Consider the following 27,691-nt stretch of genomic DNA (forward strand, 5'->3'; position numbering starts at 1 on the left):
GTGACCAAACAAATGTTTGGTGATGAACTATGATTCCAGTCAAAGACTGCTATTGTATAACCTACAGCAGTGGGCAGGGAGCAATGAGGAAAACTCTCCTTCATGCAGCAATGGTGGATCAGTCTACCACTGGTGCAATCATCACACAAGCGGAGGAGAGAATATGGATTGTTCACATTTGCCCTTCAGATGTTCCAGCGTCACCATGAACATGTGATTTTGGGCTGTGGGAGAAAACTCGTCGTCATGGGGAACAGCATATAAAGATGCCAAAAGTTGCCTCCGCTAAAGTTCCTCAAGCTGATCTTGGACTTTTTGGAACAACCAAATTCTTTGACACTTTAATTTAAAGTCAGGCTCACTAAAAATCTGTCTTTTATTTGTGATTCTAACAACCCTCTCTATAGTGCAAAAGCAAAGTCAGCAGAAGCTGTGCCCTCATTTATAATGCACCTCAAGGACAAGTCACAACATATGATACACAGTGGAGGGATCGATCCCTGCAAGGTTGTGTCCTTTGCTGCAAAATGTTTCAGCAAAACATTACACGTTTTAGGAAATAAAAACATGCAAAGTGGTCACATTCAATTTTTATTATTCCAAGACAGAGTCAAGTCTTCAGGTGAACAAACAGGACTGTAGTGTATATAAAAGATGGATGACAGTAGTGATGCTGATATTAAACAGATGAATGGCTCATCATGTGCTTACATTTCTCCGAAAAAAGCAGCTTCACCCTCAGTCATTCCCTGAGGACAGATGGTTTGTCCTGCCAGACTCCGCCTCACACTTGCCTCTGCTGATCACACTCACTGGACCTGTGCTTGCAGAGATGACATCTCCAGTCACCAAAGCCATGATAGAGTCATACGCACTCATGGTGATGGTCATGGGCACCTTCTTCGTATATTTTTGCGGAATGGTCTGGGCTTTTTGCAACCCAAAACTGAGCGGGGCAGAGGAGGAATCCTTGGCTGTGACGCGAGACAACAACTTGGGAATAGACTTGCCTGCGCCGACCAACACGCCTGAGTCACTGACGACGTATGTGAACTTTTTGGATGACACAGACAGTCTGATGTCAGAGTACACTTTGTTTGGTCCAGACGACAGTCGACTTGACAACCAGATCGAGGGTGTGTGAGGTGCTGCTGTGGACGGCGAACAGGTGAAGCGGATGTAAACATGGTCCCTTTGGAATATAAATGGAGCTTTACGTGTATAAATATTTGCTGAGGTAAAACAGCTGCATTATTGAATGGTACCACATCCATTGTGAATATCTTGGAACTAAAAGTTACTTTTCCTCCCAATTCAGTGATTTCTGAACTTCGCTCTGGAGTTGCAGCAAGTTTCTGTACAGAGCTTCTGATGTCTCCAAATCAACGTCCATCTGAGAGAGACAATACCAGGAATAATGTTGGCCAATCAACTGTAGTTTTACTCATGTACCTTTCTTGGCTGTGTGTAGTTTCTTCCCAGAGCTGATGTTAGACTGTGATACTTTGCTTGTGGGTCCAGAGATTCGGGTTTCTGATTAAATAACCAGATCTGAAGAACAGAAAGGAGCATCATTGCTACTGAGCCTTCTTCACAGGTGACATCTGCCACGTACCAGAGCTTCTGCGCCGTTGTGAGGTGTCAGGGTGAAGGTGTTGGTGAACAGTCTGATCTGTGAACACAGACAGATGCTTCCTTTCTTTCTTTGAGCCAGTATGTATTGTGCACGTCCATAACCTGCTTTACACAGTCCATTGTAAACTATACTGCAGAATTCAGCTACTGAGTCTGGCGAGCTACACTGATCCTGGCAGCTCAAATTTCTAAAGTCCTACTTCATTTTATTTTGTTCTGTCGAGCCGGTGTCAGTCCTGCTAGCTAAGGAATTATAGCTCATGGAATTATACGTGAAATAATTTATAATTTTACCTACCAGCCAAAAAATGAGCATGAGCAAAGTCCAGAAGAAGGTAGGTAAGGAGGGTAGGATGCCATAGGTCAGTTTGGTCTTCACAAAGCCCGGACAAATCACAGACGAATACAAACCCTAGAAAGGAAAAGAAATCAATTTTCAGTCAGACTTCAGTGTGGAGTCCTCAGCCGTCGCCAGTTTGACCTGTTGGTTGAAGTGTGTGTTAAGTGCCAGGCTGAGCAGGTCTGATGCATATTTGGATGAGCTGTACGGCTGCGAGCCATTGCGGTGCTGGACGTCTTCAAGGCTAAAAGCTGAGCGGTGGGCGTTACTGGAGGACGTCCAGATGACTTGGGACGTCTGGCCGGATTGGCAAAGAACAGGCTCGAGTTCTCTCAGCTGGAAAACATGAATACAGCCGGTAAAAATATAGATGCTGACTCTCCAAATTGTGCTCATTTTACTGTAGAAGAAACCAAACCAACAGCCTAGACATGTGGAATCTAGACAATGGGGCACCCCTGACCTATATGGGCTATATGAATACAATTAATGTCCTGGACAGATCACTGCTCCGTGGAAGGTCACATATACTGTGCATAGACAGACAACCTCACACACATGCATAACTGTGAGCCATCAATTAAAATTTAGGTTTTTAGACGGCTGAAGGAAACCCAAGTGCAAAGAAGAAACCCAAGGAAGAGCAGGGAGACGATAAACTGTTTACATTGACTGAGTACCCCGAGAAAATCCACATAGGCCCCAAGGAGAACATGTTACTCCACACAGAAAGGCCAGCGCTGGATTTGAACCCAGAACCTTCAACCATTGCAGCATGTGCCACCTGAAGTTAATGCATATGAACTTATATAGTTCCTTCTGGTTCCTCAGCATACAGTAGATGGTCAGAGGCTCCAGGATCCAGCCGCACCCCTCAACCAACAGCTAGGCAGTAAGACTTTAATAATGACTGACCTTCATTTGTCTCCCACTGTTAAACATCCAGCAATAGTAACTAGAAACAGCATCAAAGTTGAAAGTTGAAGTTTGACACAAATGTCTTTGAATAAATGAGTTAAAAAAAGTTATAAAGTAATAATTTGCTTTTCTATTTCTATACATTCTTCCAAAACAGAGCGCTTCGTTCATATATTTGTATTAAATGATAGCAATAAACAAACAAAATGCTGTTTTCTTAAAAAAGAGAATATTAATACAAAAGTGCAGAACGTTTTTTGCTACAGTTCTTTAACTTCTTTAGCTCTAAAGACCCCAGATTCCACAAGAAAAGCTATGAAGCCCAAAGGTATCAAAAGGGATTGCTGTTGTTTGATTAGAAATGAAAGGATAACTGGGTGTCAAAATTCTCCTACAGCATTATGTTTGAATAAACTGTGACACATCATGCTAGCTTCAGGCCAATATTTGACTGAAATAGATATGATAAATAAATATTGGTAGATAATAAATTACATAATTGATGGATAATAAATATTAACAATGGACATAGTTGTCAGTGACAACAAAAAAGAGCAACAGTTTTAATACTCACAAGTAAAAAATGACCAAAAAGGTTGGTGGCAAACACTTGTTGGAGTCCATCATCAGTGACCTCATCCTTCTGGATCAGAATCCCCTCACCAGTCGCAAACATGCTGATAGCGTTGCTGCATCAAAACAAAGCCCATGTATTATCTATAGACAGGGAGGGTGATCCAAAGCTATATACAACCAAAGGTTATTTGTATATGGTAGGGTTTTGGAGTTTTGTTAAGGCCACACTGGCCAAGCTGGATCAATAGTCTCAATCTTTTAGCTGAGAAGCATTGAAACCTGATCTGCTTGTCATCTGGTTCATCTTCATTTATGGTTGTAAATGACGTCAAAGCAGCTTCTCTTTGGACCCATACTTTAATGTCACTATACCTGGAGAAGAGGCCTCTGAAAAAGGCTCTCGAATCAAAGTGTGGGTTTGGCATGATCCCTGCATTCAGGTAGACGTAGTCAAGCCGTTTGTACCTACAGGAGACAATAATGCATTGACTAACCAAGCTGGTGACGCTGCAGGGTGGCGAGCAAATCAGCCCCCCCACCTTAGTTTGACCTCCCGAGCAGCACTGATGACCGAGCAGATGCTGCTGGTGTCCATCTGCAGCAGTGACACCTGAGCTGTGGGGTGGGAGAGCAAGAGCGTGGAGCGAGCACTTTGAGCTCGCTGCATGTTCCTGCAGGCCAGACACAACTGAAGACTCTCCGAGTGCTGAGAGAGCAGCCGGTCACACAAGGCCAGGCCGATCCCACTGCAAGAAGCCCCAGTTTATTACATGGCAACACAGTGAAACAATATGGAACACACAGCTTCAACATGCTTGCAGTGACTCTTCCATTCATTTCCAATGTGATCTTTCTTAGAAACAATAAAACAATACCTGTTGGCTCCTGTAACCAAGACCACCTTCTTCATCTCCCCCCCTCCCAAATTAAAAAAACAAAACAAAAAAGTGAGTATAAGTAGGTCAAGGAAGCAACAAGGTCCAAGTCGCTCTCATGAAACGTGTTCACTTCCAGTGGAGTTATCACTGTAGCTCCGCCTCTGTCCCTGACTGGACGACCCAGTAGCAGTCAGCCAATGAGATTTGAGTTTGAGTCAGCTCATTGATTCCTGTTTTTGCCTGAAATATTCAACAGCTTAAATAAACCAAGAGCGTCACTGGAGGAGCCTCCTTTATTCATATTGAGTCCGAGAGTACAAAACATGAAAACATTTGACTGGAAAGAGTTTAAGCAGAAGATAATTGTCCCACAAATTCAGTTGTTTTGAATCAAAAGACAAGCACAAAAGCAAAAAACAATTACAAAGCATGTTGTAGCAGATTTATCTACTAACCATTTGGAATCATATGAAGGCAAATGTGGAAATAATCACACTTTGGTCTCTTAATTTAAAGATTTCCCTCTTTGGAGCCACTTGCACACAAACGAAACCACAAAAACACACTATCATGTTTCAACATTAAACACATGCTACTCATCTCACTGATGCACATAACAAAACACTCTTCAACTTCTTTCAAGAAAAAAAACATACATAAAGTAAATGTTGTTTCATTCATGTACTATTTTGTGCATATGGTTCTGAATGTGTCATGATGTTAATTACAGTGCAACTGTAAAGAACCGCACATGACACAATGAGTATTGAGCGATATTATCAGCACAACTTACAAAACACAACACATGAACTCTTTTTTTGGGTGACACTCAGCTGGCATCAAACCGCTTGCATAAAAAACTGCTTTGACTTTTATCAAGTGAAAAGCACTTTGAGGTCATACTGTACATTTTTGCTAGGTGGATGATAAGTTCCATTTTCTAATGCTGAATTAAAAATAAACTTGAGTCGTATAAATATAAGCACAAATCGAGTCAACTATCTACTGAAAATACACTGTAAATTCAAAATCATCAGAAAGAATGGGCACCCAAGTTAAAGGCTTTTCACACAAAGGTCTTGAATAAATGAGTTTAAAAACAAAAAGTTACAGTAATAATTAGCTTTTCTATTTCTATACATTCAAACAGTCTTCCAAAACAGAGCGCTTCGTTCATATAGTTGCATTAAATGATAGCAATAAACAAACAAAATGTAGTTAAAAAAATATTAATACAAAAGTGCAGAACGTTTTTGCTACAGTTCTTTAACTTCTTTAGCTCTAAAGACCCCAGATTCCACAAGAAAAACTATGAAGCGCAAAGGTATCAAAACGTATTGCTGTTGTTTGATTAGAAATGAAAGGATAAACTGGATGTCAAAATTCTCCTACAGCATTATTATTGAGTAAACTGTGACACACCATGCTAGGCCAATATTTTGACCCTGAACCGACCTTGAGTGGCAGACAAACTTTAAACTTCTGAGATTAACTTGAGAGATTACATGTTTAAAACTACTGGACTTTGTCACACATGTCAGCATAACAGTGTTTCTGAGGGCATAGCTTGGAGCCAACATGTGTCCAGAGCTTTGTCTTTATGAAGCCAGCCTTAAAATGAACTCAATGCATCTCCAAAAAGGGCTCTGTGTATTTCCTGGAAGGTTGGTCGCTCCTTAGCATTCCTCTTCCAGCAGCTCAGCATGATCATGTAGACTGAGTCAGGACAGAGCACCGGCTGGGGAAGGTAGATCTGTGGGGTAGAAAAATGATCATTTTTACCCATCAACTTGAACAGTAACCTGAGTGTCAACGGACCAGAGTATGAGAGGCTTCCATAGCTGGCACATCACATCAACAGGTTAGAACCAGTGAAAGCTAACAGAGGGTTTTTATACACCGGAACTCAAAGAACATCTGGGTAACTATAAATGTGCATCACTCAGGATCACTAAAATCCTTCTCCCACCAGAAATATGACATGCTAAATTATAATCACAAACTGACACGTCATTGCAACTCAAAAGCATATATTTCATCAGCAAATAATAACACTCACCTGTCTTTTCTGGTCCCTGAAAAACTCTCCGGTGTTTTCTATCACCTGCTCATCGGTGAGCTGAGAGTACGGCTGCTCTTTGCAGAAGTTCAGAATCTCCCACAGGGTGACGGCAAACGCCCAGACATCACTCGCAGTGGTGAATTTGCCCTGGACAAACAATGCGGTGAGTAAATCCAGGGGATGAACATGTAAAAATGTTTCTAATGCCACAATCATGTCGCACCAGCAAGATGCTCTCCCAGGACATCCAGCGAATCGGCAGCACCGCCCGTCCTTGGATGCGGTAGTAGTCGCCACTGTACAGGTTTCTGCTCATCCCAAAGTCTGCTATCTTTATAGTGTAGTTTTCACCCACCAGACAGTTGCGTGTTGCTAAGTCTCGATGTACAAAGTTGAGAGAGGAGAGGTACTTCATCCCCGATGCTATCTGAGTGGCCATGTAGCACAAGTTACTGTAGCTGAAGAAGACAAGGCAAGTCGGTTCATGTCATGAGACTGCAAACATTAATAACAGTCCTTGTCACTTGTGTTGTCCCACCTGACTGTCGGTGCATTGCTGAGCTGGGCCAGTTGTCCCTCCGGCTCATGCCGAGACAGAAACTGGTTGAGATCTCCATTCTCCATGTACTCCGTGATCATGCAGAGCGGGTCACTGTAAATGCACACGGCCAGCAGCCGGATGATGTTGGGGTCTTTCAGGCGAGACATAATCTTTATTTCTTTTAGGAAGTCATTCCTGCAAAATAAAGTCACTGGATGTGAAGGTGACCATTTTATGAGCGATGACATGTCATGAGTCATGAGTGCCGCGTGGAAGGCAGGAGCTTTCATGGAGCTAAGACAAAGTAATGGTGAGTGAAAGTGAGTGGCAGGCATTTCAAAAACATTCTCTGAATCCAGGTGGGGCAGAGAACAACTCGAAGAAGTTTGAAATGGTTCCGTAAGTCTGGGACGATGAGGTGACTCACAATACCTTGCATTTTTGTTGGCATCTGAACGAAGCATCTTCACAGCCACTAAAACTGGCTCCTCCTCAGTGATGTCGAATAAAAAGTCTTCACTGATGAACTTTTGCATCCCCTCTGCTTCACAGAGATGAACCTAAAAACAGACGGAATATTAGCTTGTTCCTTTCTAGTCTTGACATCTAAATTCAAAATCCTCCGCAGCACTCACCTCGCCGAACTGGCCCTCTCCAAGCTTCTCCTTAAATGTGAGCAGTTTCCGAGGAAACTCTTCCACGACGACGTCTTTCCCTGACAACAAGTCCATGGTGAGAGCAGGGATGGCGTACGTGTTTCCACCAGTCACGCCCTGCAGGTTTACAATGTCTGCTTCTGCATAGTGAGGGACGCCATCTTGGACTGGTACAGTTGATGTGGTGGATTTGGATGCAACTGAACTAGAAGAAGCTGGAGCACAAAAAAAATCAGAAACCTGCGATCAGTATTGGGAATTAGAAAATATTATAAGAAACAGATCACTTCTTTAGGGTGTACATGTCTCCTACCTGGCTCCTCTGAGCTCTGAGCAAACTCTGGCAGCTTGCAGATGAGGCGTGAAGGCTCCTGGTAGTCTGGACCCAGGGGAAAGATACGCTCGTAGGTGGAACCAGACTCTTGTTCGCTGGTCACGCTGGAGTGGTTCTGTGTGTAGGCGAATGTCTCGCTCTGTATCGACAAACTGGTGGTTAGTCTGTCATCTAACAAGAAGCTTGAGGTAAATACTGTGGGAGTGGATGAAGAAAAAATAACTTTTCAAATGTTAATGGTTTTTGTGTTACATTTGGCCCAATGAAGATGCCGTCCTCTCACCTTCTCCAGCATCTTCTGCCACACCTGCCGCCACAAGATGATGACGATGATAACAACCAGAATGAAGATGATGGCCACTAAACAAGCGATTAATATCCGTGTGTCGCTGTCGTCCACTTTGTGGGTGGGGTCGTCTTCTGTGGATGGAACAGACGTGATGATCTTTATCACAGACATTGTTTTAGAGCACTGATGCTGCCTTCTTCAGTTCATCTCACTGTTCTTTTCTGAGTGCCAACTTGTTCGTGACAGTCATTGACCAATCCCAGCATAACAAACAGGTGGCCAGTAACATCGAACGGACCCCTACAGCAGACTATGGCCAGACAAGCCACTAATATCTAGCTAGATCCATACACACATTGTCAGTTAACCAGCGCTTAGTCTAGGGGCAATTATACCAGGGAGCATTTCTTTTGGCTGTGGGAGGAAACCAGAGTACCTGGAGAAAACCCACGCAGGAACAGGGAGATAAAACTCAAGTAGTGTCAACACAACATGAGCTACTCAGGGTGGGAGGAGGCCGTCACCAGCAATTCATTCAGCCCCATGTCTATTTACTTATTATACTATAATGAGGATGATGGTGGTTTGAGACAAACATGAATAACTTGACTACCTCAGATATCAGATGAAATTGCCTGCCATGTATTTGAATGTGTTTTCAATGGAGACGGCTGAAGTGGATTACTACAGCGATAAGTGAGCCGGACTAGTGCAGGTTCAGCAGGATCTGTGCGGTCAAACAGGTTGTGCTTCTGCACTCAAGCTATTCAAAGGAGATTTGCTCACATCACTCCTGAGCAAAGCTTTTCATAATTTGTTTACGGCACATATTGACACTTGTTAATTAAACGCTTGTATTTGGTCTACACAGGAAACACGCGTATTATCAAGTGTGGATTGTGTGCTAGCTTGCACTTGTGTTTACCGACCAGGTGGCATGTAGGGTGGCACCCCGGTCTTGGGTGGAGTCAGAGTATTGTTGTACATGGCAGTGTCTGAAAGGCAGTAAAATTGGAGATTTGTGTCAGAGAATATGTGCATCAATGGAGGGCAGTGAGGGCAGTCACAACCACAGTGATACAACTGACTTACAAATACCTGTAGTCCACATACCTGACTGGAAGGTGATCTCGCTGAACAGCAGCCAGGCGTCTGCAAAGTAGAACTGGCACTTGATGGCGCTGGCCATGTGATTCGCCAGGTTGACAGTGACAAAGCGAGCCGCAGGATCTTTCTCATCGACCTCAGGACTGAAGAAGAGCATCGGCGTCTCCCAGTCTGAGTCAGAGTGAAAGTAACAGACCACTTGCTGGAAGACTTTGACATTCCACACGAACATGTTGTTGCAGTGAACCTGGCCACAGACAGAAGACCACCAGAGTGAAGATCAAATGAAAGCTCTGCTGTTCTACTTTAGGCTCTCCTACCATCATGGTGCTGAAGTTTCGAATGCGGTCAAACTCAAACATGATCTCCACGTAGCCGCTGGGGAAGCTCTCGTTCTTCCAGCCGACATAGTCGTAACCGGGCCAGGCGTTGTAGACATGACTCTGTGTGAAATTGTCATGCCCACTCACTCCATCAGTCAGCTGACCCAGACCTTCTGTCATACTGAAAAATAAAACACAACTATGATTGTCCCACATGATCCATGGAGTTTAGGGCACCAAAAAATGTATCTGGTAATTTGTGTTGCTCAGCAAACCACAATAATTCTGGCCAAACCTGATCTAAGCTGAGAGGGTTGACTGTGAAGTTTCATGCAGACATGGTTATTGTTCACAAGACGCCCTGTGACAGTCTGATCTGGCCGCCATGAGGCCAAATTCAAGGTCAAGTTCAATCTAAAAATTATTTTTTTTATTTGAAGAAATAAACCGTTTTTAAATGTATTTTAAATGATTCTATATTCTGCTTAGAATAATATCTAGACAATAAACGAAGGGCCCATTAAAACCACGGTGAAACTGACAGTTAGCCAGCAGGGGGCAGCATTATTACTTCAAGGCTTCTCTTCCGCTAGAGGCTGTGAATAACAGATCTTGGTCATTTAGTTTTCCTTCCGCACAGAGAAAAAGATGCGTGTGTCATGAGTGACTTTATGACTGTCCAAACACTTATGTCACCCAAGTCCTGGCTCATGTGAAACTTCATAAGCGTGTACTTGACTCATTTCTTCCCCTGAGTCAGCCAACTCCAAACCACCATGACCCTTCCATCGGCCTCCCTTCTTGTCTTTTGCCATGGCAACAGTGCAACAAGTGGCAGATGGAAATTTACTGATGCCGGAGACAGACCACAAACCCTTGCTCACCTGTGGATGATGGCTCCATCGTAGACGGAGTCGTTGAGGTAAACTTGTAATCCAGGTAAGTTCATCTGTTCACCTATCGGCGCGTTGTAGGACACGAGTCCATCTGAGGAGCCAAGATTCTGTCGTCAGCTGTCACTGATCTGCTTTGCAACTTATAGCTATAATAATGAAAACAATAACAATAATGAGAAGAAGAAAGTTTTATTTATATAGCACTTTTATAACACTGTTCACAAAGTGCTACATAGGGATCACTGTGTTCCAAATAATTCTGCCATATGAATTAATAATGACAGACGGAGACACATAAAGAAAGAAAATACAAAAGTCACTACTTAGCTCAAGATGCTATTCATAGCTGGTGTGCAGAGTTTCATTGGGCGTTTTATGTTTAGCCTTCTTTTCATTAAAATAGATGGAAATTTTGTTCATTGTTAACATTTGTGAGAATGTTTTGTTGACACACTGAGGTCTAGACTCTGGAGTCACTCTCCTTCCCACATCTAGCCACATATCTATAGAGCGATACTGAAGTATTACCACCTGTCCTTCTGCCATACCCTCTGTCAACTGAAGACGATCAGTATCATCTTATCATACCGAGCCACTCGCAGCCGTAGAGCTCCACCCTCATGCACACTGTCCTGGAGTGGTCTGTGACCGGCATGAAGCGGACGTAACGGGCGACGATGGGTGGCTCCAGATCCTTCAGCACGGTGTCATAGGCATTTCTGTTTCCCTCAATCACCTGCACAAAAAAATAGAGGCACACAAGTAATAAATAAGAGCAAAGTATTTCCACTGTTTTTTTTTTTTTAACAAACCCTGTCCATGAATTTTCAGGTGAACTTGCTTATTTCAATACAACTGAAATACCTTAGAGGATTATATATGTAACAAATGCCACATTTTTTAAATTCACTTATTTAGTCAATCACTCAATCATTTCACAGATAAAAATTTTCATTAAAAAAAATAAGACTAAGTGCATCAGAGTTTCAGTTAGTATAATCAGAGCATGTCATGTCTTCTTCCATATATAATAATCATTATACCAAATATAGTTTAATAGTAAATGTGTTCAGGAACATGGGATGATACTGTATATGCAACACATTTTTCACAATTTTCAGTTAAACTGTTGGCTTCTGGTCTCAACATTTGCATTATTATAATTATTGTTACTGTGATCACCTGCTTGCCCTGTCTGTCCCTCCATGGAATCCAGCGACTTCCATCTCGGCTGTACTTTATCTTGTACGTCTGAGCGAACTCATTCCCCATGCCCCCAGCGTGCCTACCCTGGGTGCCCACCAGGGTGATAAAATGGAGGGAGCGCAGGTCGATCTGGAGGAACTCCTTGAGGTTATCAAGCTCATCTGGGATATCTGGGCACCAGGCACCATCGCCCTCCTCAATGTTCAACCTGTGAGAGACCAGCATTAGCTCAAGAGGGAAAGAAATCCACGATGGAGAGGTGAGTGGAAAGTGTAAGGGACGTTGCGGTGGAGTTAACAGCCCATTATAAAAACACCCCAGGGAATGGCCTGCATCATAAATCCAAGTTTAAGTGTAGGTTTTTGGTAAATATTTGGCAAGGGCCTCAGCAGCTTTGTGGGGCTGGAACCAGGCACGACTCCGAGCACGCACACATCTTTTCAGTCACCTGGTTAAGAGCTGAAACTTCAGTTTGTCCTTTACTGCCAATGAGCGTGTTTACATATAGACTCGTCATCAAAGAAAATGTGAAGCTCACCTGCCGTATCGAGGGGCGGTGGAGTCAGACCACTGACTAGAAGCAGAGATGTCCTCGTCCTGGATCTGACCTCTTGACATGCCCAAGGGATACCGACACACACCTGGCACACAGAAATACAATTACATCAGAACACAACACTCAAACATTACATTTATTCACTTTAAGAATAAGGGAAGCTAACGTCAGGTTTTAAAATGCCAACGCTATAGATGTAACATAGACATCGTTTTTACAAATAGCACACAGAAAAATGAAACCTACCTCTTAATTCTACCTCTACAACAAAGTGGACACAGTGCCGTTCTGGGGAAGGTGCACAATGGCAGCAAACAGCTAGTGAAGCTTCACTTTAGGAGTGAGACAGGACTGTGAGGCAGTGCTGATGCTCATCTCCTCAAATATGACGCATGTCAGACAGCCACATAAGCTGAAATTTAGGGCAACAAACTCAAATGTTACTCTTAAAATATTTCAGAAACGTCCTTTTTCCTCCAAGAGTGAGCTTCATAGACAAATCACCGCGTGTATTTAGCCTTCACCTCTCTTAGACCAACCACAGCGAGCAGTTGACATTAAATATTTGAAACCCAACTTAAACATTGGCCCGAAGCACGCTGACATTTCTGAGGTACAGACAGCTGCTGAAATCCAAGTTTCTGTCAAGAAATGTGCAGAGCAGTGATGGATAGGCTCGGGGTGGACTGCACACTGACACACAAACACTTGCCGTGAACGTGCTCCTCGCCTTCGTGTTGTGGTTTGTGTATTAAAATAATACAGTGGATAAGTTCAATGATACTGCCAGGCCAAACACACAAACCCATGTGTGTTTCACCGTGCTATCACGCCCCCGCCATGTGGTCAATAGAATCAATACCATCCACTTCCTGCTCACTCCTCCTCCTGCTTGTGTGGTCCGTGTCAGTAGAAAGCTTTGTGCGTGATTTTGTGGATACGGTGACCTTCAGAGTTCATATTTTATTAGAAGTCAAATAGATGTCTGATGTCTGCATGCCTTCGAGAAAGATTAGAAAAAACATTGTACAGTCCGAGCATCACTGCGTCGTGACTGTGTTCACTGTGTTTCCACCCCAGCAAAACTACTGGGTCTGAATCCATTCACTTGTGAAGTTAAAGGAAATGAAAAGTCTATGTTTACATGGTTTAGGTTGTGTTTTGGTCACTACCTGAAAGGATATGTGACCCCTGGATGGCCTCTAGATGTCATGAAAGAGTCTGTGTATCACCGCTATGATGTTGTATGATGGCTTTTCACAAAAGTCAAAAGTTTAAGGAGGCTGGTCGACTGAGTCTTTGAGAAGATGCCAGCTAAGATGCTTTCAAGGCTCACAGCCCTCAATGACGCTCTCTCCTTCTCTATATCCGCAAATCTTTCTTCTATTTCTTCAATATTTGCTTGAAAACCTTTAAAAACACAGCAACCTCGGTGTGTTTGGAACTGATACTAGTGTCCTGCAAGTCACACAGACTAACAGCAGCAGACACCGATTCAACCGCACGCTCTTTCCTGCAGGCTTCTTATTGGCGGTGTCACCAAGAGCAAATGATTGAGGGACAAACAAAAACTCTTCCAGATGTCCGCATCTGCAGTCGCCTCCACGCGGTTGCTTTCATTTTGTACTCTCTAACCTCCAAATCCAGCCTGCTTCACATCAGACATCAACATCCATCACGTTTCCCCGCAGAGGAGCGCACCCCTCCCCTCAGCTCTGATCACTTTGGCTTGAAGTTGACCACGTTAACCCAAACCTGCAATCATTTGGGATTTAGGATTACCAGACCATCATTGACCGTGGTGCTATCCTGCTTGAACAAAAAACAAGATTGAGCTTGAAGGCTCCTGGCAAGAACCAATGACTAAATCTTTTCTTATACAGGCAGTTAACAACTGTCAAACAACTGCCTCTAATGATAACGTCATTTATGTTCATGCATTTTACTGAGATTATTCGTAATCCTTTGTTTATCCAGGCAAAGCAGCGTTTGAAAGCACTTCACAGTCAACAATAAAACTCATATAAGCACATCCCAGTCACAGAGGAAATCTGAATATGGTTTTGAACTGTGGGTGGATCATGAACATGGGGGTGATCAGAAAAGCAACTGGGCCTTTTATCGACCAACACATGTCCCAATAATACTTGGGTGTCTTACTTTCAATTTAAGGATGTCAATAACCACACTGAACTATCAGAGTCAACATTCTGAGGAGTTCCAAGTCGACATATATTATCTGTCTATCTATTATATTAGCCCCATTTCTGCACTCAACCAGGTCACAGGCAACTTGTGCTCATCCCATCCACTTGAGGTGAGAAGAAGGGGCACAATGGACTTCCTTTCACACCTCAATTCACATGCATGTCAAACTAAATGAATACGTATTGCAATGTATAATCACTCTGCCTTTAAATTCCTAGAGGCCACATCTAGCATTTGTATCTCTGTGTCTTGATTCAAAATACACAAGTGATCACAACTATTTCTGACTCACTAACACAAAAGACCCTGCTTAAATATACATTTGAAAGATATGTACTGTCAATGTTTTTTTTTTCCACCTAATCTCAGTATCATAGATTATGAAATGAAATTTCTATTTAAAGTCAAAGTAAATAGCCTGTGAATAATTCATCCCAAATGTATTTGAGTAAAAAAAAATCAAAGGTTCTTCAGTCAAATTGTTTGACTGTCAGAGAGACTACAGATTTGTCATGAATCTTTAAGCTACACGGTCTCTCAGAATTTGACTTGAGTCACATTATTTATTAGAATTAGGTGGTCTTCGCTGGAGGGGGAGAAACCATACTATAATTGATGAAGCCCTGAGTCATTATCCACCATGTTTAAAGAGAGACAGGTTCCAGTGTTCCACACCGGATGTGCGACCGCTCGTCCAAATGTTGGTTTTTGCCCTGTTTATTTATCTACGCGACCCACTCAGAGGTGACCCTTGGGGTGAGCAGTGTGGCCGGCCTAGTGTGCTCCTCAGCACTCGTCCACACATACACAGACACCCTCGCTAAACACACACATCCTGGCCATCAAGTTTCAGAATCTAAAAATACTACAGGAGAAAAAAAAATGTGGAAAAATACCAGCCTTGTATTAACCTCATCCTTCACCTCCTGGGTTTCTCCGGCCTCCCTGTCCTGAATGGTAGACTTGTTCTACAGTATTTGCTGCCCAACCACTTCATCCACACACTCTCTCAACGCACGTCTATTATTAGTCATCATTGTCAGCCTGACCATGTTACTCTAGAAGTGACACTGTTTGTTCGGAAAATGCAGTTGTACTGTCAAGCGCGTTCAATTCTTTAGTTTTTGTATTTGTATCATTGGAACAAGAATACTACCATCATGGCATTGTCCCTAACCTTAACTCACTGCATCACATTAAGCTTAACAAAGCTGTGACTCATATTTGAATTTGTTTTCATCTCACACGTTTAAAATATATATAGTTAATCTGTCAGTCAAGATTATTGACTGACAATGAATATTTAATTCCCGAGTCAAAAACAACACACCTGCGATGGATTTACACGTCATCCATCTGGCCTCTATAAACAGCATCAAATGGTGGAGGCCTTTGTTTTGTCTCAACAGCGATGTCATAATTTTCAGCATATTTCGCTAATCTCAACAAGAGAAGAGAATGTGAAGAGAAGCGAGCACTGAGTAGATTGTAATGGAAACCAGCACAATGCAAATGGGCCCTTCTGCTTGCAGATCACCACATGAGGCCAAACATCTGTCCCTTCTTGTTCTGATAGTTATCGGTGACTGATTGAAGGGGAGCGCTCAAACATTGTCCTGCTTGTTTAGTAGAGGAAGAAAGGATTAAAAGAAAACACAGGTGGACGTTTCTAGGGTTTCCATCTAGCGGAATCTTTCATTGTAAAATACAGATGATATAAATAAAAACAACACTCACTATTTGGCTAACTTCGCCTGCGTATGTGCACACTTCCTCCAAAAGGAAATAAAGTTCGCCCACAGAGGAGAGCGATGCGAAAGACAGAGATGGTAGAAATGCACTACTTGGGAATTTTAAGTAGAGGAAAGTTGGCATTTCTCAACATCCCCGCTTCACTGAATTCAGCCATGAATGTGGAAAACTTACCATTTTCATAGTCCAGCACAATCAGATGCTGTCATGTATTAGACTCCATCAGAGTCCAAACTCTTGTGACAGCATGGCAGCCTCTGCACACACTGGTTATTCAGCGACATTGTGCCCCACGTTCCATCACGACAACATTGTTTTTGATTTGTAAACCTGACGGATGCCAGTCCTTTCTGTGACTTTTAAAAACTTCAATCCACAGAAATGAAGACACACGCACACACTTGCACCGCTATACTTGACGTTATGCTTTTCCTAAACTCCCACACTCAACCGAACCACCCAAAACAAATGGGTAAACGTAACCAACTTAAACCTTTTTATAATGACCCTGTTGTTTTGAAGTCATCATCCTCAAATTGAGGCCTAACCTTGATCTGGCAAAAGGGCCCTACAAGGGGGTGTTTTCCCCTAAATTGGTCCTAACTAGGATAGATTGGCTTCAGCACACACACACACACACACACACACTCACACGCCTCTGCATTTGTCTTTCCTGCTGTCTGGTATGCATCAGCCACAGACTCCAGTGGGAAGGCTGCATCCACACGCTTACATGCTCGCAAACACAAAGAAACACAAGACACAAAAACAGATGTCAGACCATCAGTAACCTCATCCAAGTTCAAGACACAAGGAACAATGTGTCAATATGACGTGATAAACACACTTTCATGTTGATTTCGCACAAAACCAGCCAAGACAAAGACAGCGCTTAAATATTAAAAAACGTAACTGTATTTACATTGTGATTCCTCTAGAACAGAACTGAAATGTCTTTTTCAATCACTTACAAAGTGGAATTACTAACCATAAGAATCGCACAGAACTTTTAAGTACAAGCAAAATCATGAAATTAGCTCATTGATGGCTCAATGACAAATCAACTGATAAAAAAAGCAACATTTTATTCTCATGTTTTTCCGATCCATGCTCACACAAGAGTCTAGGAAACATAGATGAAGTGCAGCTGTGTTAGAGCCAGGGACACTCCAAAGAGACACGTGGAGTTTTCACCACCAGCCATCCACACTGCGCAGTCCATTTCCATTGAGTAATGGGAAAATTATTGTTACTCTTCAGACTAATGGGAAGTTACTGGTGAAGGCTGCCCCATTGTTTTTGTTACACCATTCCTCCTTGTTTTCAGAACTTTGAGTGCAAACTGAGCTTCTCACAGATGCTCAAGGAGGTGAGAGTCAACTTCATACAGTGATCTTGTATTCTCACTCTCTTTGCAAAGATTCTCCAATAAATATTCATAAAAGACAATTCTCTCTTTATTGTAGTCAGGAAATTCCACAACAATAGAAACAATGAAACACATACTGGGGTCTAAACACAGGAAGTTATAGTCAACAGGAAAAAAAGGTATGTGTGTCGGTAACACAGATGTTAAACTGTCTTCTTGTATTTCCTGCCCATACACAAATAACAGTGAACTATTTATTGACCAAATAAATTCAGCATCTGCTTGCCTGTTTGCTTTCAGGTTCATAACAAATGCACACAACTTAACGGTAGAAAAGTGGTTTAAATCTACTTGACAATATTCTTTAGAGCAAAGTTGGATTGATGCTGGACAACTTTAGTTTTTCCGTGTTGAAAACCCTTGGCAGACTAACTTGGAAGTGACCATTATGTCCGACCTTTTCTGGAAAAACTATCATTAATCAGATCTCTGCAGTTGCTCCGTCATTAATCCTTTCAACAACAAGGAGAGCTCAGCTGTATAATGGAAGCTTAGAGACCCGAGTCATCACCAGAAGCCAGATCTGGGTTTTCACTGACTAATATCTGCAATTCATCTGAAAACCTAAAACCTCTCTTTGGTTTTCACTTTGACTTGGTGTCTTTCCCGAGATACTTTGTTTCCGACATGTAAAAACATTACAGTCATTTCACTGAGCAACCAAAACAATTTCACCTCCGGGTTCCCATGAAACAGGAGGTGAAACAAGAGGTGAGACAGCGTGAGACGGTGGAGAGGCTTTACACCGACAGCTCATTCAAAACAAACTGATGAACACTGACCTGGGTTGACCTGTGATGTGACGGCTCCTAACAAAAGCAGAACGATGAACAGCAGCAAGCGAAAGTCCCACAGGCGCTTCATTCCAAACACACATGAACGGACTTCCAACCTAAAAACACAAAAACAGGCATTAAAACTTTGGAGCGGTTGATGTTTTGAATCATGAATGTGAGTTCATGCGTAGGATGAGGATACAGAATGACGAGGAGTTCATGAGCTACCATAGTCTTCAAGAGACGTGCCGCCATCTCATCCCTGATGTTTAAAGCTGCTTACACTACTGAGGTCGGTTTAATTGTTTACACCTTGTAAAGTGCTTCTTATGTCCACAAATGAGAGACATTATGTTTTCCAGGATAGTCCGCTTAGCACATACTGGAAGTTCAAATCCAGCCATCATTCGAAAGAAAGACTGTACTAGATGCACTTCAGATGTTTTCATTCTCAACCGAACAAATGCAGGGTGCGCACCGTTGTCAAAGCCCCGGAGCACAATGACATAGAGACCGCACCATAACTTCATCAATTCTGGCGATAGTGGTAGCTAGTTGAAGATGTTCATAATGCACTGCAATTGTTAAAGTTTCTACAAAAAAAATCACATTAAACAAAGCAAATCATCACATTTACAGTTTGAGCAGAAACTATACTGTATACTGGTCCTGTTAGGAGACTTTAGTGTATTTTTGGAACAGGATGGCAGACTGCATCAGAGGGACAGCACATGTCAAGTGTTTAGGAGACAAAGTCAGAGAGGCTAGACTGAGAAGGTTTGGACATGTACAGAGGAGAGAGAGCCAGTACATTGGTAGGAAGATGTTGAGGTTGGAACTGCCAGGTAGAAGGTGGAGAGGAAGGCCAAAGAGGAGATTTATGGTGAAGGAGGACATGAGGTTTGTAGGTTTGAGAGAAGAGGAAGCAGAGGACAGGGAGAGATGGAGGAGGATGATCCGCTGTGGCCACCCCTGAAGGGAGAAGCAGAAAGAAGAAGAAGATGGCAGACAGCATGACACTGAGCAACTGAAGAACATTATTTTCAACTTCAATATAAGAGTTGACTATTCTGACTTGGCTTACTAAGACTTCGCTGCACTTTTTACATGTCCTTTCAAATGTTCATACATGTAACGTGTATATGTTTACATAGTCGTGGGGTTGTCTCTGTACATGAAGGCTAAATGTGGCCGGACTACAGGTCCTGTCACTGTGAATAATTGCAGCCATATTTCAGGATTTATTATTTTCACTATTAACTCATTTCTTAGGTAAATAAAACAAAGCGAGTTTGAGTTTCAGTACAAAAACTTGAAGCAAACGTTGCAGTCATTTTTTTTGTCAACTACATGTGAGTGCAAGAGTAGTGTGTGAGTGAGTGTGTGCATGCGCATGTGTGTGTGTGTGTGTGTGTGTTTCCTGGTCTCCCTCAGCGTCCAAAGTCAACATTTCCCGGACATTTCTCCAGACAAAAAAAAAAAAAAAAACTGTTGTGATTAACTCCCAACTGCAGCTGCTGCATTACTCAAAGTATTGAAAACTAGGATCACAAACAGATAAATCTATCAGAGACAGCTCAAATGAATCACTTATAATGGAAGGCTTCCTATCGAGCAGTTATTTCTTCAGTCTTCAGGTCTCAAATTCATGCCCCTCTTCCTCTCAGCCAAAGACACACTTCTTCATCTTTGTAGACTATGGTGGCATCATGTATCCAGTGTTCTCAGTGTAATCCTTTGCAGGTTACATGAACAACCATTTGTGATGTTTCACAGATTCAAAAGGAATCTGTGAAACAGGGTGTTTTTCGTAGGCACCGTATTTGTTAATAAACTAAATTACTCAGGAATAGAGGAGCATGGTTCCTCAGCACTTCAGTATACGTGAATGTGACGTTCCATCCATCTAATACTGCAGAACAGCCTTGAAACTTAGAAAAGCAGAAGAAGCTATTGCAGCAAATACACAAGCCTGTTTCTCCAAACATACATCTTGCAGTGAACTTGTGTGCTCATCTGGCAGATGTGTGCTTTTTGTTGATGGAGTGTGGGGAATGGAAGTCCTTCGTTTTTGTAATGGTCCTGCATGTAGCCCAGGAGAGAAGTGTTTCTTTCAAGACCCTTTCACCTTCTTAAGACAGCATCGGTTCAAGTTTGGATGCATTCTTGGTCTTGATATCTTCCTGGTGACGTTTGTCACGTGCATATCCAGAGGCGCAGTGGCCCAAGAACAGACCTGGAACATGCTGTAGATTGGTCCATGAGCATCACTGTATACTCCAAAAGAACTGGGGGAGGTTTGCTCTTTCGTGGGTTGTTCCCCAATAAGGCCATATCGGGCGCTTACCAAGACTACATCACCTCTCACGCTAAAAAATCCATCTTTTTGCCCGAGGTGATATAATTATATCCAGTGAAAAAAGTCAAGTTGAGTAAAGAAATATAGATTTCTGAAAGATATTATAAAAGTTATTCTCATCAGATGTGCCTTGAACTTGAGGCCTGCATCCATTTCGGGGACTGGTCACTAACTTGCCTCTTTCTCTTTGCTTTCACACATAATCTTGTTTTTCTTCCCTCCGTTTCTGCAGCTTCACATTTCAGCCACTTCCTCCTGAGATCCTCCACTGAGCTCAACTCCTCTCCGCGGCTAGAAACTAATGAAATACAAACAGCGGGTGACTTGCGTGTATTTGGGGAGGAAAAAGGTGTTTATATGAGGGAGGGCATTTATGTAAAGATGCTCTGTGCTGCGGGGCGGCAGAACCCGTCTTTGGTTCAGTTTTGTGGAGTCCCATCGCACCAGTGTGGTTTGTTTGCTTGTTTTAGTCCGTTTAGCGGAGCGTTGTAGCTCATACTCAACATTCCAGCACAACACATCTGGGTCAATAAGTCTGAAATATTTTAGCCAATGATGTAATGATGTTTGTAAATTATGAATTAAAAAACCTAGAAAACATGGTACGTATTCCTAAAAATAGACATGAAGTCACAGTGGAGTGACTTGTTTTGCCAAATATTTTTCTGGAACGATAGAAAATAGAAAAACAACTGGTCATCACTGTCAGAAATTCGGATCTGATAAAAGGTCCACTCATTCATTCATTCTATACTTAGTGTTTTCTCTTATAAGAATTATAGCCTATTCTAGCCAGCTGGCAATGGAGGCAGGGGACACCCTGGACAGCTAGCCAATCCATAACAGGGTACATATGGACAAACAACAGACAACCACTCACAGTCACAGGTGTTGTTGGGAATATCATGGATATGTAATTTCATTTTTGATGTTTTTGAGATATTGGGACAAGATCATCAGGGAGCTCGAGCAAATATTTTAAGATAATAACATGATATTGATCTACTTTTGATCTACTATCTATCTACTAGTAGGAATATCCCTTGCAATTGTGAATGCTACTGGATGACAGGAAGATCCTTATGAAAATGTATCTATATGTAGGCAAGTAATGTGCCCACGAGGCCACATGAAAAACCAAGAAAAAATAAATAAAAGTGAAGCCATGTTTTACTTGAAATGAAATATGACGCTGAACGATGAAAGATTTCGTTGGCAGATCGATTACCTCTCAGATTGTGGAAAAGAAAACAACTTGAAACGGATGATGTGTGTTTATGTCTCTTCATACACAGTCAGTCGCTTGTGTCAGGAGTTATGTTGATTTTACCAAAATTCCCTCGAGGTGGAGCAGCTGACCGTTAGGAAGACCTAGATTTCAAACTCTGAGGGTCATTACTGTGAATAAATGTGCAAGGAGCTCTCTGTAAAGAAGAAAAATAATCCGAACTTTTATCATGGAACAAGTCAGGGTTGGTGAGGAAGTCTGACATGTCGAGCAGCATTTTCAGGTGATGCAGAAAAGTCAATGTGACTGAGAAGGTAACAATGAGTTGAGTTTTGTTCGTCACATTCACTTAGAGATGCAAAAAGGTGCATGTAAAAATTCAGAGGAGACACAAACATTTGAATGAAACTCTTGTTTGAGGCATAGCTACAATATAAAAAAAAGCAGCCACCAACTAGAACAACGAGTCATATATATTCCAAATATGCACCTGCACCGTCTCATCTGGGCTCAGAGTGCTGTGATGCAAATGGCCGATCTGACCTATCTGGAACCTGAACAGAATTCCTGCCTCTGGTACGAAGGAGTGGATATGTCATCCATCATGGCTGGATAATGAAGTGGTGATGGACAGAGAGCCCCATCAGAAGAGTGTACAAAAGACACACTGTTGGTCTTTTGCGAGACACAGAGGAGAACACCGCGTGCAGCAGCTCACTGATATCACACGGCATGTGGCTCATCCTGGGCCACAGGGAGAGGTCAGTGCGCCACAGAGTCAACATGTAGCTGACACGGTTCCAGCAGCTCCACCATCACAAACACACAGCAGGGTAACAAGAGGAGGTTTTATATGAGCCACTCTGGAGGGTTTCTGCACTGTTGGACCACCGACTTAAAATTCTGTGCGTGAGTTATTTTTTGATCTGACAAACAAGTGTGGGCTACAACTGCAAGCTTGTCAGTGAGCCATGTCTCATTGTTATTATTCTTATGATTCCTTTGAAGGCTAGTCTGACAACTCGCACACTGGTGTTTCCCCTAGGTTTTTGTGTTTGGGGACGGACCTCGTGAATTCATGAATCGTGAGACTTACATTTGCCAATTGAGGCCACCGTAGCGCTACCTGTCTGTGTTGTTGAGGCTAAAATGAATGAGAAATGTGTTTCTTTAACAGACTACCCTGTTAATTCTTCAAAGTTTCTTCACAATAAAGTCAAGTCAGTTTCTGATTTGTGCTTGTTCTTAATCTGAGTCAGTCACATGACCGCATTCCTGGGACTTTTTGAATTAAGTGGCTCACAAAAAAACAAACAAACAAACATACAAAAGTAAGAAGCTAACAACCGACCCACAAAGTAAGGAGTGCATCTGTAGTCACACCTAAGGGTGACTCTTTATGGCAACACTTCCATTGGTTTGGCAGACTGAAATGTTGAGTGACATGAAGAGACGTATTGTTTATAACCTGTGTTGTTTTAAGAGTGTACAGAGCTTTAAATATGTTCCTTCATTTCTCACTAAGACGGTTGATTTCAGCCAAATTGTTCCCTGCCAAACTCATCATGCCTCACGTCAAACTCTTGACTGCCGACGCAGTACAGAAGGATACCAGGAATAAAAACTGCTCTGATGAGTTCAAGTTGAAAAGGCCCACTGACATTTCCAGAAACTTTGCCAAGGCCTTATAGCTATAAACAGAACGTATATGCGGCGGCGGAGCAGCTTTGTGTTTACGTGCTGCTGTACACACACCCTCCATACGCGGCACAGCAAAATGATCCACATGTGTTCTCCATTAAATCACCCTCTTCCTCCTCGCTGGCTGTAATGCAGCGACTCCGATATTTTATTTTTACAAGAATGCATGAAATCGGAATCAGATTCTCCGAGCAGGCCCAAGAGGAGCTGGGCAAACATATTAGATTCAAATCTGAGCATGAATACACACACAAAAGGGGAACAAAAGCAATGCTTGGTTATTGTCATTGTTTTCACATGCCACAAACTCATAAACTTTATAATGCCATTCTAGATTTCTTATCTTCTCACTGGTAAAAGTCCAGACCAGGCCTCAGCTGTGGCAGCTTTTAATGTTTCCTTCATGGAAAAGCGATTGGTCATGATCACTGCGCTCCACCACACACACCTTGAGTTGTGAGGTGGAGGACACACTGTTAATTTGGCAGCTACGCTACTTGAAAGTGATACGTGAAAATAAAAGTCGCTAGTCCCAGTCCAAAAGTTAAAATCATCTGTACAGGTGTCAACGTGATGGGTTTGACATTATTTCATGCAAGAAAATTAAATTAAACAATTGATTTATTTTATGTTGTGTTAATTTTTATTATATTTATATATAATATTTAGTGACATGCAGGCTATGTTTAATCAGATGGCACCAATAAGGACACATTTTGGTGCTATATTTTGTATATTTTCTGCACTGGTTTGTTTATGAAAGGGGAGGGGCCTAAAAACTGGATGAAATAACCAGGCCCTGAACTCAACACTTAATGACAACTACAAAAAGTTCTTTCCTCAGCAAAAGTAAAAACACCAGAGCAAGGTTTCAAATCAAGTCAATATTCGTTCCTTTCCCGGGTGGCTCATCACTTTTCATTTCATTTCAACAGCCCCAGAACTAAAACAAAGTTAACAAAGTGACATGCTATAGAGACAAATCCATTTTAAACACATGTGAAAACCTTCATGTCCCTGAAAGGATTGCTCCAAATTATCCAAAGCTCTCTGCAGACAGATGTCAGCAACTCCAAGTCAAACTATCATTAGTCCACATGGGCAGCCTGAGGTTGTTTTGAAGCTCAAATGAGATTTAAGATCTCTCGCAGCCTACAATTAGACAAAGGCAGACGGAACTGGAAGTCAAGATCATAAACAGCGGACAAACAATAAAAACACTAGTGAAAGAAAGCACGTATCAAATTGCTCCTGGCGAAGAGGGACACGCGGTGGAAATGTTGGTGGGTGTGTTACATCAGCCTCTTTCAGGTCACTGTCTCACAGTAAATATGAATCAAATGTATGAATGTCATGTTGGAGATATGTCTGAGATGCTATGAAAATAGATATTTATATTCATGAAACTTCTATAACCAGATTTGGTTCGCACTAAATCACAGAACCCAGCCAAACAGAACATTCTCCAACTGTTTTCAATGAAAGTTTTCTGAGATATTAAATATGACTTAAAGCCCAACTTGAATTGTCTTTTGGCTAAAGGGATACAGTCCATGAAGTCACTGCTGGCAGGTCAGATCAGCAGATTCTAGAGAGTCTCGAGAGCAAGAGAGAGCTAATAAATGAGTGGCTGCTTTGGGCAGGGAAGAACTGAAGCGTGTGTATTTTTGGAGCGACATCCCCGACATCCTTCTATTTATGGCAAATTACAGTGCAAGCACACGGCAGGTTCGCCCTGGGGAGAAAACGTTCCAATCAAACATCTGTGAGGAGTTTGGGAAGAGATAAGCACGTAGTTAGTGGGAGAGCTTTGGTGAAATTACAGGACTGACTTCTGTGTGACGGTTTCACTCGGTTGAATTGGATCAAGATGACGAGAGAACAGAGGTGGAGATGCTGCTGCAAAGTCTGCAGCTTCAATTTCAACACACCTTCTGTTGGAGGCGAAGATGGCAGCTCAAGGTTATAGGTAAATAAATTCCCCAAATATGCCACTATTCTCACAATAGCCTTCTTCAACTGTAGCGAGGGTTCAGGTGAGGAAAATAAAAGACGCTTAAACAGACACTCTTTTCATGCACTCTATCTTTTAATATTAGCATCAGCAAGCTCTACATTTCCCACTGTGGTTAAATGCAAGTGAATTCCCTGGCTATATAGTGAAATCATCTCCACCTCAGTGGGGTCAGTCAAAAAATATCAGTTTAACCTACTTTCATATTTCAGCTATATGAGCTCCTCCATGTTGAGAAGCATGTAGCCCACTGACCCATGACCTTCCATGACCTCCCTGATCTTGCAAAAACTTTGAAACTATGGAGCTGCTTGTCATCACCAGTGTCTGCAAAGCCTGCAGCAGAAAAGACCCCTCTGTGCTGAGAACTATCACATACACACCACTGGAGGATACCTGCATGCCACCCACCTAACACCTACCTAACACACACATCACAAACACACACCGCTGACATGACACACAAGACAACAAGGACACACGTCCCGAATCTTCTGTTCAAACAAGGCAACAACCATCACACCAGATCCATAACTACCATGACACAGAACACTTGCCTGACATAACATTTGGGACAGGAACCGTGCAGGAAATACAGTGTTAAAACGTTCTCTTAACATTTCACGTCCTCCGACTTGACAAATCATTTTGATTAATTCTGACATCCCACAATGAATGAATCCATGTTCCAATGTTCCTCATCACTGACATTTGGTCTGACAGGACCAACAAGGGGCAATACACCGCAGACACACAGGAACAATGGACAGCAGCGCTCCACACAAAGAAAAGTCAATCTCTCCCTCATTGATTCGAGTCTGCAGTTGAAGGCCAAGAGCTTAGGATGGAGCCTGAGACCTGAAGAAGTGCGAGTAAGAATGCTGACACTCCATCAGCATATTATACAGTATATGGTCCTGAACATACCGGAATAATGTCTGCACTTGTATTCCCAAATAAAGAATGAAATGTGCAATTTTTGCGTCATAGATCAGAAGTTGTGGTTGCAGAAATCAACACTTCAGATTTAAACGTAACACTTAACAGCTGTCAAAGTACATATTGGGATGTGTAGCAGCAGTTATCATTACAAATGACTCATTTCCACCTTGTTCTGCATGAATTCTCTATATGGCTGAAAGGCTTTCTCCATGGGCAAAGTTTGAATGGTAGCACCACCATCCTCCAATCTAGCGAACAGCTCATTTGAGTACAAAAGATTTTCCCATGAATCAATCTGAACAATGCAGTGACTTACCGAATATGCTCTTTTCCATTCACACCATTTGTTCAGAGACGTGTCCTTTATATTCCACCTTTCAATCCAGGTTCTTCTAGGTCTGCACCCGTCAGCCGCCTCCACCAGGACTAACTGGGCTGATGTAAGACTCCACTCCTCATAGAGGAAAAAAAGAGAGAGGGAGAAAAAGAGAGAAAGAGGGGACGAAAAAAATCCCTCACATTCTGTGGATTCTTGGGAGCGAGCCAGAATTCCACACATACGGTTTCAATTAAGGTTGGACTTCCACAGAGAAAGAGTCTTTCTTTTGACGTGTGTCCATGAAGGACAGTGTTGTCAACATTCTGCGCCTCGGTGCAGCAGTTTTGTCCTGGCTGACTTTGTTCTGACGGACAAACTCAGTGACTGCGGTGTGGTCGGTTGTGATGGACAGGGCCGTTCGTGAAAAGGGCTTGACTCAAGTGTCATGCAGAGGTCTTCTAATGTCGTCATCACATGACTGTTCTCAAATCTGACTCAAGCAATTTGAGTCTGGAGATTACTGTGGCGACCTGACACCATCTGGGGTTTTCCTCCCCACAGAGTTTCACCCGGATGGAGAAGTGACTCACTCACTTCCAGCTGATTCGGCAAACTTTTCCACAACAAAGCACATTTCCTAACAAGA

General features: G+C 42.5%; 2 protein-coding genes across 3 annotated transcripts; both read right to left on the minus strand.

Annotated features, from left to right (window-relative positions):
• Nucleotides 1–655: 655 nt before the first annotated feature.
• hsd17b7 (hydroxysteroid (17-beta) dehydrogenase 7) lies at nt 656–4,421 on the minus strand. 2 transcript variants are annotated; one of them, XM_053847837.1, is made up of 9 exons: nt 4,345–4,421; nt 4,009–4,215; nt 3,842–3,934; nt 3,468–3,582; nt 2,117–2,311; nt 1,934–2,047; nt 1,616–1,672; nt 1,466–1,551; nt 656–1,406 (listed from the first exon to the last, which is right to left on the minus strand). In XM_053847837.1, the coding sequence occupies exons 1-9, from the start codon at nt 4,377–4,379 to the stop codon at nt 1,298–1,300; spliced, it is 1,011 nt and encodes a 336-aa protein (XP_053703812.1). In that variant the 5' UTR covers nt 4,380–4,421; the 3' UTR covers nt 656–1,297. The 2 variants fall into 2 exon arrangements, with proteins under 2 accessions (XP_053703812.1, XP_053703805.1); XM_053847830.1 differs by having other exon boundaries at nt 656–1,393; nt 1,453–1,551.
• A 240-nt stretch (nt 4,422–4,661) lies between these two features.
• ddr2a (discoidin domain receptor tyrosine kinase 2a) lies at nt 4,662–27,143 on the minus strand. Its single transcript, XM_053872401.1, has 17 exons — nt 27,043–27,143; nt 18,489–18,598; nt 12,300–12,402; nt 11,738–11,969; nt 11,144–11,291; nt 10,544–10,646; nt 9,657–9,840; nt 9,343–9,583; nt 9,159–9,224; nt 8,224–8,360; nt 7,920–8,079; nt 7,586–7,821; nt 7,383–7,510; nt 6,948–7,145; nt 6,633–6,867; nt 6,407–6,556; nt 4,662–6,100 (listed from the first exon to the last, which is right to left on the minus strand). The coding sequence occupies exons 2-17, from the start codon at nt 18,568–18,570 to the stop codon at nt 5,960–5,962; spliced, it is 2,544 nt and encodes an 847-aa protein (XP_053728376.1). The 5' UTR covers nt 18,571–18,598; nt 27,043–27,143; the 3' UTR covers nt 4,662–5,959.
• Between the last annotated feature and the right edge of the window lie 548 nt (nt 27,144–27,691).

Source organism: Synchiropus splendidus, chromosome 1 (assembly GCF_027744825.2).
Source record: "Synchiropus splendidus isolate RoL2022-P1 chromosome 1, RoL_Sspl_1.0, whole genome shotgun sequence".
In the NCBI taxonomy this organism is placed as follows: Eukaryota; Metazoa; Chordata; class Actinopteri; order Syngnathiformes; family Callionymidae; genus Synchiropus; species Synchiropus splendidus.